This window comes from Mytilus galloprovincialis, chromosome 8, assembly GCF_965363235.1.
Source record: "Mytilus galloprovincialis chromosome 8, xbMytGall1.hap1.1, whole genome shotgun sequence".
Lineage (NCBI taxonomy): Eukaryota > Metazoa > Mollusca > Bivalvia > Mytilida > Mytilidae > Mytilus > Mytilus galloprovincialis.
Window position 1 is genome coordinate 7551697 of NC_134845.1, and position 12304 is coordinate 7564000.

The 12304-nt window shown below is 32.0% G+C and overlaps 1 protein-coding gene across 8 annotated transcripts in view; it reads left to right on the forward strand.

Annotated features, from left to right (window-relative positions):
- The window catches only part of LOC143084973 (nuclear pore complex protein Nup98-Nup96-like), a 71343-nt gene that overhangs the window by 57335 nt on the left and 1704 nt on the right, over nucleotides 1-12304 (forward strand). For 6 of the 8 annotated variants that reach the window (XM_076261075.1, XM_076261076.1, XM_076261074.1 and 3 more), the window contains 12 exons: nucleotides 1908-2044; nucleotides 2707-2851; nucleotides 3314-3406; nucleotides 4183-4298; nucleotides 4681-4860; nucleotides 5298-5443; nucleotides 5952-6227; nucleotides 7555-7710; nucleotides 8445-8565; nucleotides 8901-9024; nucleotides 9232-9389; nucleotides 9794-9894. In XM_076261075.1, the coding sequence (XP_076117190.1) occupies nucleotides 1908-2044; nucleotides 2707-2851; nucleotides 3314-3406; nucleotides 4183-4298; nucleotides 4681-4860; nucleotides 5298-5443; nucleotides 5952-6227; nucleotides 7555-7710; nucleotides 8445-8565; nucleotides 8901-9024; nucleotides 9232-9389; nucleotides 9794-9894 (1753 nt within the window). The other 2 variants (XM_076261080.1, XM_076261082.1) reach the window with 2 other exon arrangements.

The following is a 12304-nucleotide window of genomic DNA, read 5'->3' on the forward strand; positions in this document are numbered from 1 at the left end:
GACGAAAGACATATGATTTTCATTGGATTTGCTGAATGATACATGTACACAGTTTCAGAAAAGGTATTACTTCAAGCGATTGAAATTCTAATTTTAGCCAAATTTTGGGGAAATATGCGACATCTTTCCCCCCCTTTTTGCAATATTTTATAACAAATAAATGCAGATTGTTGCCATGGATACACCAAAAAGAAATTATATTTTACCATTTTATATACTGGAAATAAAATCTATGGAAGATTCTGATTACAAACATATGCCCATATATGACACAAACAGTGAGCTTGATATTGCAAGAAAGCAATGAAAAGGGGATGGTAAAATTCATAAGGGCAAATTTTAGTATTTTTTCCTAACTGTTTATTGCTACCTTATGGCATACTTACCAAGCTCAGAATTGTATAATTTAAGACTTGTCATGCCCCAAATATATTGATATTTAGATTCAAAATCAATTTCTGAGTAAATTAAGTGTTTAACAATGACAATATGTGTCAATTTTATTGTTTACAGTCCTTAGCAACCAAATTTAGACATTTTGACACAAGGCTTATATTTGTACTCTATCGACTTAACGCTTGCTTCTGATGGATTGGGCTGCATGTAGTAGCCTAAGTATTGAACGCGTTGCTTTTTTTCTTGCGAATATATCAAATTATTGTTTTTATCAAGATTTCATGTTACATTTTGGCATATATTAAATGTATAGTTAAATCAGATGTAAGAAATTGATTCCCTGTCACCAAGTTTTTTAATCAAGTCTTTGGTATGCAATAAGCATAAAGATTGAAATTTTTATGTTTAAAATTGCTTAATTTTGTACAATGTTGCATCATCAGAGATCTTATTATGATATTCAACATTAAAAAACTGACAAAAGAGGTACAGTTTTTAAGATTTGGCTAAAAATTGAGGTAGAGACAAGATTTTACACTTTGACTTGGCACCTTTCTTAAAATCAGTTTTTGTCGCGTTTCAGTGCCAACTGCTAACCTTCATAAAATATTCATTACTCAACTAATTTTCAAAAATAAAAGGCCATTTTACTCGTTTTAGCTAGCAGAACTCAGAAAATAAGTTAAAAGGGAGAATTTGAAAAAAATATTTACTATTAAGGTAGCAATACACAGTTAGAAGTTTAGTTTCGCATTATGGCCCCTGTGGATTTTTCAAATAGGAAAGTTATTGTGTAATAAAATTCATTTTTAGACAGATGAGTGCTAATATAGCCTTCAAAGATGGTTTATAAGAGCATCAAGATTATTTTTTACATGTTTTATGGGCTGTTTTCTGTTTGACAGTCCGTATTTTCTTGCTAGAGCGGCCATCGGTCCAGAAATTAATGTACTGTTTACAAACACTCTTTTTCTACACGAAGTTTTTGACGCAATTTTACAAAAAAATGAGACGAAAGACATATGATTTTCATTGGATTTGCTGAATGATATATGTACACAGTTTCAGAAAAGGTATTACTTCAAGCGATTGAAATTCTAATTTTAGCCAAATTTTGGGGAAATATGCGACATCTTTCCCCCCCTTTTTGCAATATTTTATAACAAATAAATGCAGATTGTTGCCATGGATACACCAAAAAGAAATTATATTTTACCATTTTATATACTGGAAATAAAATCTATGGAAGATTCTGATTACAAACATATGCCCATATATGACACAAACAGTGAGCTTGATATTGCAAGAAAGCAATGAAAAGGGGATGGTAAAATTCATAAGGGCAAATTTTAGTATTTTTTCCTAACTGTTTATTGCTACCTAATATGAAATATGCATGGTCTCCACGAGGGCGCTTTTAACCAATCACATTCCTAGAGATGTATAGGAGGTAAGATAAACTATAATGTTTCTTTGTCAGAAATGCTTATTATTGCAATTGACTTTTGTAGAGAGTAACAAAGATACCTCACAGTTTACCATACTGCCTGGAATGGGACCGACAAATAGTGGACAATCAGAATGGACAGTTCATATAGAAAAATTAGACATAGCTGGCTATGTCAGAGCTAAAGATCCTACAGTTATTGTAAGTTCTCGTTGTTTGAAAAAATTAGCTTTTATTCATTGTTTGAATAAGATGGTTCTAAAAATACATTCTTGTCTTATCAGAAATCAGAAATTTCAGTAAACATAACATGATGCTTTACTTTTTATTTCCAAATTGATTTTTGTCAGAATAATGATTTTAAAAGGAGATTCAAAGACAGTAAATTGTAGGCAATGATTGTGTTGGATTTCAATTTTATGCAATCACTTATACCCGGTTCCCATAGTTTTATTTAAACCTCGTTAAGAGAATATAGATCAATCAAAGTGTAAAGCAGAAATTCCTATTCATTAAATGCATGTTGCCCTTTTATCAGTTTACCTTGGTTAATGCGAATAAGTTGGATATAAGTCCTGAATAAGTTGGATATAAGTAAAATTTAAATCAATCCTGATGTGCTGAAACCAATCAAATGCTTGACATTAAGGTAAGATAGATAAACCCAGAGTACAATTACAAACAGGCATTTCATAATAGTAAACCAGAAAGTCTGAAATTAGGTGAAAAAAAGGTGGAGCATATACTTGATGTATGAAACCAGAATCGTTTGCAAACAGTAGCTATAGACATAGTCTGAAAATTCATGAAATAGTATGCCAGTTGGACACTTTAAATTAAGAAAATATTTGTTATCTTGACAGAATAATCATGTAGAGATGTTAAGTGTACAGTTAGAGAACTCAGAAAGTATGTTAGAGGGTGACTGTCCAGTATTTGTACCATCCTCTGGAGTGGAGGGCTTACATCAATGTGCTAAACAAGTTAAACAAGATTTACAAGAATCAGGTTGGTAAATCACTGTACACTGCTTTCTATGTATGCCATTATTGTGTGGTGGAAATGATATCAGATATCAATTGCTTTTAGATATAAGAATGAGTAGATGAATGAGAAGAGTAAGATTTGGTATGAGTGCCAATGAGACACCTCTCCATTTAAGTCACTATTTGTAAAAGTAAATCATTATAGTTCAAAGCACAGTCTTCAACACAGAGTCTTGTCATTTGTTTGTATGTGTAACATTTTCCATATGACAAGTGTGTTTTCAAATTACTTTTGTAACATTTTTTTATTGCAATTTATCAGTTAAAAAGTTGAATTTTCTTCAAAATTAAAACCTTATTAAAATATTTTTTACAGATTGCTTGAACAACTTATATATATTAGAATTTGATTAATAGCTACTTTCTTAAAGAGATTTAGCAATAAAAGTAGACCTGGTATGATTCAATGATCTTTATTTTACAGATAATCACCCAGATAAGGCTCTCCTGGAGCAGATGGATAGAGTGTTAGATTTGTGTGTAGCTTTGTGGGGAAGATTACCAGATTGTATTACAGGTAGATATATCTACTATTTAGAAACTTTCACACACTAATATTTAGTTTTGCGGCAGTTTTTGTTGAGCCTTCGACTTAAGTTGAAAAAGTGAGACATTGCAATCCTACATTCGGGCTTCGTCCACAAATATTCACTCTGATTAAAGTTTTTGAAATTTTAATAACTTTCTTAAACTCTCCTGGATTTGTACCAAACTTGGACAGATAGTAAAATAGTTCCAGAATAAAATTTTGTACCTGTTTATCTGTATTTTACTTATATATGGACTTAGTTTTTCTTCCAGATAACATTACATACAACATTTATTTGATTCATAAACCATCCTGGATTTTTACCAAAAATAGACAGAAGCTTCTTTCAATCTAAAGATAGTATCAAGAGGAATATTTTTATTGATTTTTGTCCTCATTTTTGTTGAGTCTGTGTCGATTAATAGTAAAAGTAGGAGAGGAGACCCTTACACATTTTTTGGTAACAACATCTGGTGCTGCTTTTATACAAAATCAAGAATATATTATAAAGGAAAGCATTATTACAAAAGTCCTAACTAGAATATGCAAACCTCAGCTAATTGTGTAACTAAACTCATTTTATTTCTTCAGCCTCTGTAGGTTTTTTAAAACAATGCATAGAATTGTCAAAAATTGTTGAACTATGAATCTATCCATCTACAAAGTAAGAAAGTTATAAATTAAATTTGTTATTAGAGCAAAACAAAAAAATATGTTAGTTTGCAGTAAATTGGGTAGTAACAATTTATTTTGTCCTTATTTAGATGAGCCAGTAGAAGGGTATGACTATCAGCATTCAAGGAGAGAAGCCTTGTCTAAATGGTTGATGTCAACTGCTGTACAGAGAATACAGGAAGATGTACAAGAGGCCAAATATAAGGTGATTTAATCTACCTATTTTATTTAGACAACATCAGATGTCAGTTGCTTTCCTACTCTGAATATATCAAATTTATTATCCACATTAACATTTCATTTGATAGTCATGTAACCATACAAATATGCATTGGAGTCTTTAGAATGCACAAATATTCAAATTCATAGGTATAAACACCAAAATACGGGGATTCAATTTTATTTTTCTGTTATTGTTCAAATTTATGTTTATTTTATCACCCTTTGCATCTTTTCAACTTTTTATATTGAAATCCATTTGAGAAAAAAGATTTTGACTTTTTAAGAACAAATGACATGCAATCAACATTGAGGTGTGCAGGAAAGTTGTTATGATGTACATAAGAGTTTATTTAAACTACTTTCAGGGCAAAGATCATCTGCCAGCTATATTAGCATATCTAAGTGGGAGGAAAATTTCAGAAGCCTGTTTATTGGCTCAAAAATCAGGTGACCATAGACTGGCATTGTTATTGGCTCAGACAGAAAGTCATTATGTTGTCAGACAACTGGTAGAAAAACAACTGATTGAGTGGGCAGAGCTTGGGGTAAGATATCTTTAATAATGGTATCAAAAACCAAATGAGAAGGGGTTGCTGATTATAACATTGATGTATATTACTTAATAATTATCAAAGAAGATGTGGTGGTATATGTCTACTTAATTATTATAAAAAGAAGATGTGGTATATTTCGATGATAGAGCAACACAAAAAGAAGGTAAAACGTCACATACTTATGTATTTTTCATGGTACAAATGATTCAAGAATGGCTATTGAATTTCAGAAGGCAGTCCGGGTTTTCACAGCTTTCAAAATTGTTACAATATTGTTTTTGCTTCTTGTAGTATGCTTGCTTGAGTGCAGGAGACAAAGGATAAATTACATACAGTCAATTTTATTGTGTTTTAGATAATAAAAATCAATGAATTTTGAAATGTTTGCTTTTAATTAAATGATTTATAATATGATTTTGACATTTCAGGCAGATAAATACATAAATATAGTTCGCATGAAGATATATGCCTTGTTGTCTGGACAATTGGTATGGAGGGCACCTGTTGAACCATACACCATGATTAATACATGTGAAACTATGGACTGGAAAAGAGCACTAGCTTTACATTTATGGTAATTGATTTATTACCTTTTCACTACTGTAAATCGCACGAAAACTTAACCTCCATATGATACCACTAACATTTAAGGAAACCAGGAAATTAAATCCCCATGAAACCTTATAGAGAGACAAAACCATGAAATTTTAACCTCATAAAAATTAATGTTTCTACAGTATATAAATGAATTCATTTTAAAATTACATTGTAGATTTTTTATGCAAGAAAAGTAGTTTTGTGATAAATCAGTAAGTTCAAGGACTTCAAATTGATTTTATTCTGTTAATAAATTTTAGGTTTTCAGTCATACTTAAGTCATGCTGAATTGATTAGAAAACAGTAGATTTTGTAATAATTCTAAATTATCAGTTTGAAAAAGTAGAAGCCAAATTTTTCTCTGTATTTTGAATACTTTGTATGTTGTAGGAAATCTTATTTTTTAAACCAAATCATTTTCTATTAACTTTATTTTGTAACCATCAATTTCATAGGATGAATTTAGTATTTGAGATTTTTTTCAGGTTCTTGTGTCCATCAAATTCTCCGATCCATCAGGCTGTATTAGACTATGAGGCAGGCTTCAAAGGGAGATCAAATTGTGGAATATACTGTAATCCTCCATTACCACCATACTCAGAAGGGGTATTAGATTGTCCAATCGAAGAGGAGGATGAAGGTCACATGTTAAGAGACACTTGTTATCATGTTTTAAAGTTATATTGTCAGAAATCTCATCGCTTAGACAGACTGTTAAATCCCACATCCTCCACAGAAAACCAGTTAGATTATAGATTAAGGTGAGCCTAACACTGGACTCAATTATTAAAGATGAATTATGAATGGTTTATCAAATACCTAGCAAAATTCAAACCATGAGGAAAATTTTTTCTGAAACTCAAATTAAAATTTATATAGTTCTTAGAGTTTATCCAAAACATTTAATTAAAAATGATATACTAAATATGGATTTACACTAAACATTGAATTAAAAATGATATATAAAATCTGGATTTACAATAAACATTAAATCAAAGAAGATATATTAAATCTAAGAATTTATTTTAAACCTCAATGTTATATCTATTTCAGTTGGCATCTGTACCAAATATTACAGTCTTTAGATTACAAACATCTCTCCCCCTACCACAGAGATTACGTTCACATGAACTTTGCCTCACAATAAGGAATGTTTTATCTATTTCAGCTGGCATCTATACCAAATATTACAGTCTTTAGATTACAAACATCTCTCCCCCTACCACAGAGATTACGTTCACATGAACTTTGCCTCACAATAAGGAATGTTTTATCTATTTCAGCTGGCATCTATACCAAATATTACAGTCTTTAGATTACAAACATCTCTCCCCCTACCACAGAGATTACGTTCACATGAACTTTGCCTCACAATAAGGAATGTTTTATCTATTTCAGTTGGCATCTATACCGGATATTACAGTCTTTAGATTACAAACATCTCTCCCCCTACCACAGAGATTACGTTCACATGAACTTTGCCTCACAATAAGGAATGTTTTATCTATTTCAGCTGGCATCTATACCAAATATTACAGTCTTTAGATTACAAACATCTCTCCCCCTACCACAGAGCCCACGTTCACATGAACTTTGCTTCACAATAAGGAATGTTTTATCTATTTCAGCTGGCATCTATACCAAATATTACAGTCTTTAGATTACAAACATCTCTCCCCCTACCACAGAGATTACGTTCACATGAACTTTGCCTCACAATAAGGAATGTTTTATCTATTTCAGCTGGCATCTATACCGGATATTACAGTCTTTAGATTACAAACATCTCTCCCCCTACCACAGAGCCCAAGTTCACATGAACTTTGCTTCACAATAAGGAATGTTTTATCTATTTCAGTTGGCATCTATACCGGATATTACAGTCTTTAGATTACAAACATCTCTCCCCCTACCACAGAGCCTACGTTCACATGAACTTTGCCTCACAATAAGGAATGTTTTATCTATTTCAGCTGGCATCTATACCGGATATTACAGTCTTTAGATTACAAACATCTCTCCCCCTACCACAGAGCCTACGTACACATGAATTTTGCCTCACAATAAGGAATGTTTTATCTATTTCAGCTGGCATCTATACCAAATATTACAGTCTTTAGATTACAAACATCTCTCCCCCTACCACAGAGCCTATGTCCACATGAATTTTGCCTCACAATTGGAATCTATTGGATTATGGCATTGGGCTGTTTTTATTGTTTTACATATAGAAGACAAACAATGGTAAGACTTAGTCTGATAAGCTTTATTTATTGCCTTTATAATGAATAATTGTAAGTAAACACAATTTAACTTTTACTATAACCAGAGTTGTCCCTTGATGTTACCTAAACTTATTGGTTTTTTATTCACTATCTTGGTGTTGAATGGATTGCTCCTCAAACAAATAAATTTAAAATTTTCAGAATTTAATGGGCAGGTTCATTTTGCTTGTTACCAGTCTTGAATAAGTAATGTGTTTTTTTTAATGGACAAAAAACCAGTTAAAAAATTCTTGAATAAAGGTATCTGTTTTACTATTTTTAATACTTAAGATGTGGAAATGCAGAAAGGGTTTTAAAACAAAAAAGAACTAAAGGCTCATGAGTACAAACAATATTCAAACACTTAAAATTATATCAATCAAATTAAAATCTTTAATAAATGACCGTCTTTAACACTCTGTTTAAGAAATTTAATATATATTATGATTTGAAATGACGGTATATCTTTCAAAAGTTTTCTTTTAATTGTTTTCTTTCCATTTTTATTGTAGAGACTTATTACCCCATGTTTCTTCTTTGTAAAAAGACAATTTTTCCGATGTAGAAAGACATTGTGTCTGATAGTTTGTTTATGTAATTACTACTTAAATGAAACACAACATTTAAATATTAAAAATACCTAGTATTTGATAAATATTAAAAATACCTAGTATTTGATATTTTTGACATAACATTGTTATCTTTATGTTATAGTCGGGAATCAGCAGTAAAGGATCTCCTGTATAGATATGTAACATTGTCAACAGATAAAGATAAAGAAGACTTCTTACAGGAAAAACTCAATATTCCTGTCAGATGGATACACTATGCTAAGGTAAATTTCTGATCCTTGCTAGGAAACATTGAGTGCAGGGGTTGACAAATAAATTTACAAGTCAGATATGAGAAATGTCATAACAAGGATTACGATAAAAATAAAATATAGAGAAATGCAAACCGATTCCTGTCCAAAAAAATAATTGAAATTTACCTGTTGTCAATTAATTTTAGGGATAAGCAATATGAGTGCCTTCCTGACATCTTGAATAGAAAGCAAGTATGTAAATTTTTGACAAAAAGACATATTTTCAATCAACTACTTGTATTACCTATAATTCTTTCTATTATTGGTCAAGACATCTTATATACCAGTTCTACCTTTATTTTTAGGCACTTAGAGCAAAGCATGAGAATAAAAGTCATGAGGAAGCCCTGCATTTACTGAAATCAGGCCACTGGAATGCAAGTCATAAAGTCATACTGAAACATATAGCTCCTGATGCCATCATAAATGGTGAGTTTGTTTTTGAGTAATTTTCTGTTATGACTAAATGAAAAGGGCTCCATATTTTTGTACATTTTAATGTTTCAATACATCCATGTAGAAAATTTCAATGTATTAAAATAATTACTTTTGTTCCCCAAGTTGGAAAAAAAACTAGCCAGCACTAATAAAAAATATAAAATTGGCACCAAAATAAAGCATATTTCTGTTTTTCAGAAAATCATGAATATCTTAAAAAATATCTGAAAGAATTATCAAACCCAGCACACAGCAGTAAAATATCCGATTGGCATTTTGGTGGACAAGTGTTCCTGGATTATATCAATCAATGTGAGGCTGTAGAAAAATTTAAACAAGCTCTAAGTGGAGAAGAGGTATGTTATTTAATCAATCAGTGTGAGGCTTTAGGGAGATATAAACAATTTACAAAATTATGTGTATGTGTATAACAGGGAAAAGAATTTACAAGGTTAAGGTTATGGACAAAGGAGGATGACCACAATTCAAAGTATTGCCTTGTTGTATCCATTGCTTAAAACACTTCATTTCACAATTTATAATTAAAGCAATCTATCCCTCAGTACTCACAAGCACTTTGATTTCTATTATGAGTATGTAAATCATTTCTAATTATCTATGTTCTTACAGTTCCAGAGTGCAAAGGTATACAAAATCTAAATGAAATAACATAGTCATGATATATTCAATCTACTTGAAATGTTCACATTCTGCCATCCAATTAGGTCAGATCATGTGAAAGCATTTTATCCAATTACAGCATCAAAGACCAAGTGGTTATGACATAGAAAGCTTGGTACACAGTGTTACAACATTATGTGCCAAAGTAGGAAATTTACAGTGTTCAAATTCAAAAGAAAGGTATGCATTTATTTGTTAAACATATAAAATGTATGTTTTTGTAAATATTACATTTTGACAGATGTGAACTAAATAACAAAAGAATGTGGCTTTTAGTCACAAGCATGTCAAATTAACATTAATAGTTAACAAAGGTACCAGGATTATGATTTAGTATGCCAGACCTGTGTTTTGTCTACATAAGACTTATCAGTGATGCTCATATCAAAATGGTTATAAAGCCAAAGAAGTACAAAGTAGAAGAGTATTGAGGATCCAAAATTCCAAAAAGTTGTACCAAATACGGCTAAGGTAATCTATACCTGGGATAAGAAAATCCTTAGTGTTTCTAAATATGATGAACCAGCTATTATTCAAATAGCTATTAGACAATAAATCTCAATAATTTGTATCCCTCAGTGTCAGGGCTATTCCAGTAAAATTTACCTAGGAGGGGCGGAACGCCGACGATATTTTTTTCCATAGGTGGGGGGTTATCAACATAATTGTATTCTGGAGGGTGGTGGTCCCGATTTAAATTCATTTCTGTTGGTGGGGGGTTTCTGAATGATAGGTTAAACATATTGTTCCCCCTGTTATGAAGGAAGATTCTCCTGAAAAGGTCATCCGACTGCAAATAAAGTTGGCAGACCACTAATTTTAAGCGTCCGTTTGTGTTCTTGTCAAACCAGTGATCGGGAAGGACGTGCCCCCTGCGCCTATAGCGCATATTGACAAGAAATGGCGCATACAGTGACAAATGTAAGCGCCCACGTGGCACAATACTTTTCACTTCCTTTGGAAACGTTTAGATATCGTCAAATGAATTTCCGATCGTGTTCCATGCCGCCATGTGTGTGTACACAACTGTGTAATGTTCCTCCAATAATAGGAGCACCTATATATTTTTGGGACGTCTCGGATGTTTACCTATGATAATAGAACCATGCGATTTCACGTCTCAGGTGTTTTCCTATTGTAATAATAAAACCATGCGGTCTAACTGATAACCCGAAAAACTTAATTAACCATCATTCATGATATATATTTTTTTTATAAACAACTTTAAATTTGTTAAATTTGGCTAGTACAGACGAGATTTAGCCCTTATAATAATCTCATTTAGTTTAGCTTGCTATTATTTCGATTGAAGAACCCCAAAGACTTTTTAGGAATATAGTTTTTGTCTCCATAAAAGACGCTTAACTGTCCTTGTCATTTTTGGTCTTTGGCTCATTTTGACATTTTGTAAACATGACTTCTTCAGCGATTTGTTGTTTTGTTCTATGAATTAATGGTACTCTATACTGTTATTCTTGTCACCGTGATGAAGATATAATGATACAAGAAGTGCAGAGGAATTGCCTGAAATGTCCTCTGATACGGAACGTCTGGAATAAGTATGGTATCGACGAAGACCCAAATTTAATGTAAAAAAAACCAACATGAACATGAACAAGGCAACAGTACCAGTTTAAACATTGTAAATAAAGGTTAACTTAAATATTGTTGCGGTTGGAAGAAATTGTATATTCATTGAAATTGAAATGGCAGAATTTGCTGTACTTAAATCTCTTTCCTTGCAATGAATATGTCCTTAATAAGGTGGACTGGCCAATTCTTTTCAATTTTTGTCCCAAATAATATTTTATTGCATACAGTTTATAACAACTTCAAGTACCCTCTCCCTTGTATACCGTCTCCCCACAAAAAAATATGTGTGGGTGACATCCAAACTATGCGGTCCATAAAAAAATATTTATATTTGGCACAGACAATTAGATTTTTATTGCGCATGTTGCGTGGGTGGTATTGAAGGAAAAAAATGGCCTAATTTTTGCGGAAAAATATGGCCTTGTTACACAGGAGAGTATATCATCTTCCTCAACATTTGCCTATTGAAAAAAAAAATGTATATAAGAAATACAAAAAATAAAAAAAGAATTACATTGTGCCTACCAAAAATATTTTATGGCTCAAACTAAACTCTGAAACATCAAATGGTTGGTGCCAACCAGTTTCCCCATCTGAAGAATATGTCTTACCTGAAAATGTTATTGACAGTTTTAAAAATGAAATGGGCCATAATTAAAATAGCACCCCCCTTTTTCGGTCACTGTGAGCTATTGCCGTCATGTTGCATCTGCTGCTCCATAACATTGTTACATGTTTCATTTTATATTTTAATAGCAACATAGCTAGTATAAAAAACAAGATGTGGCATGATTGCCATTGAGACCAGAGGCGGATTTAGGGGGGGGGGGGGGGGGGGGGGGGGGGGGGGGGGCTGACGCCCCCCCCCTTTTTGGATGCACTGAAATAGATAAACCAACAAATTTTACATTTATTTGACAGGATGCAACATTTTTGTATACTTTAAAAAACTAGCTAACTTTTATTTTTTTTCTCTAGGTAGGGGGTCTTGGAAGAA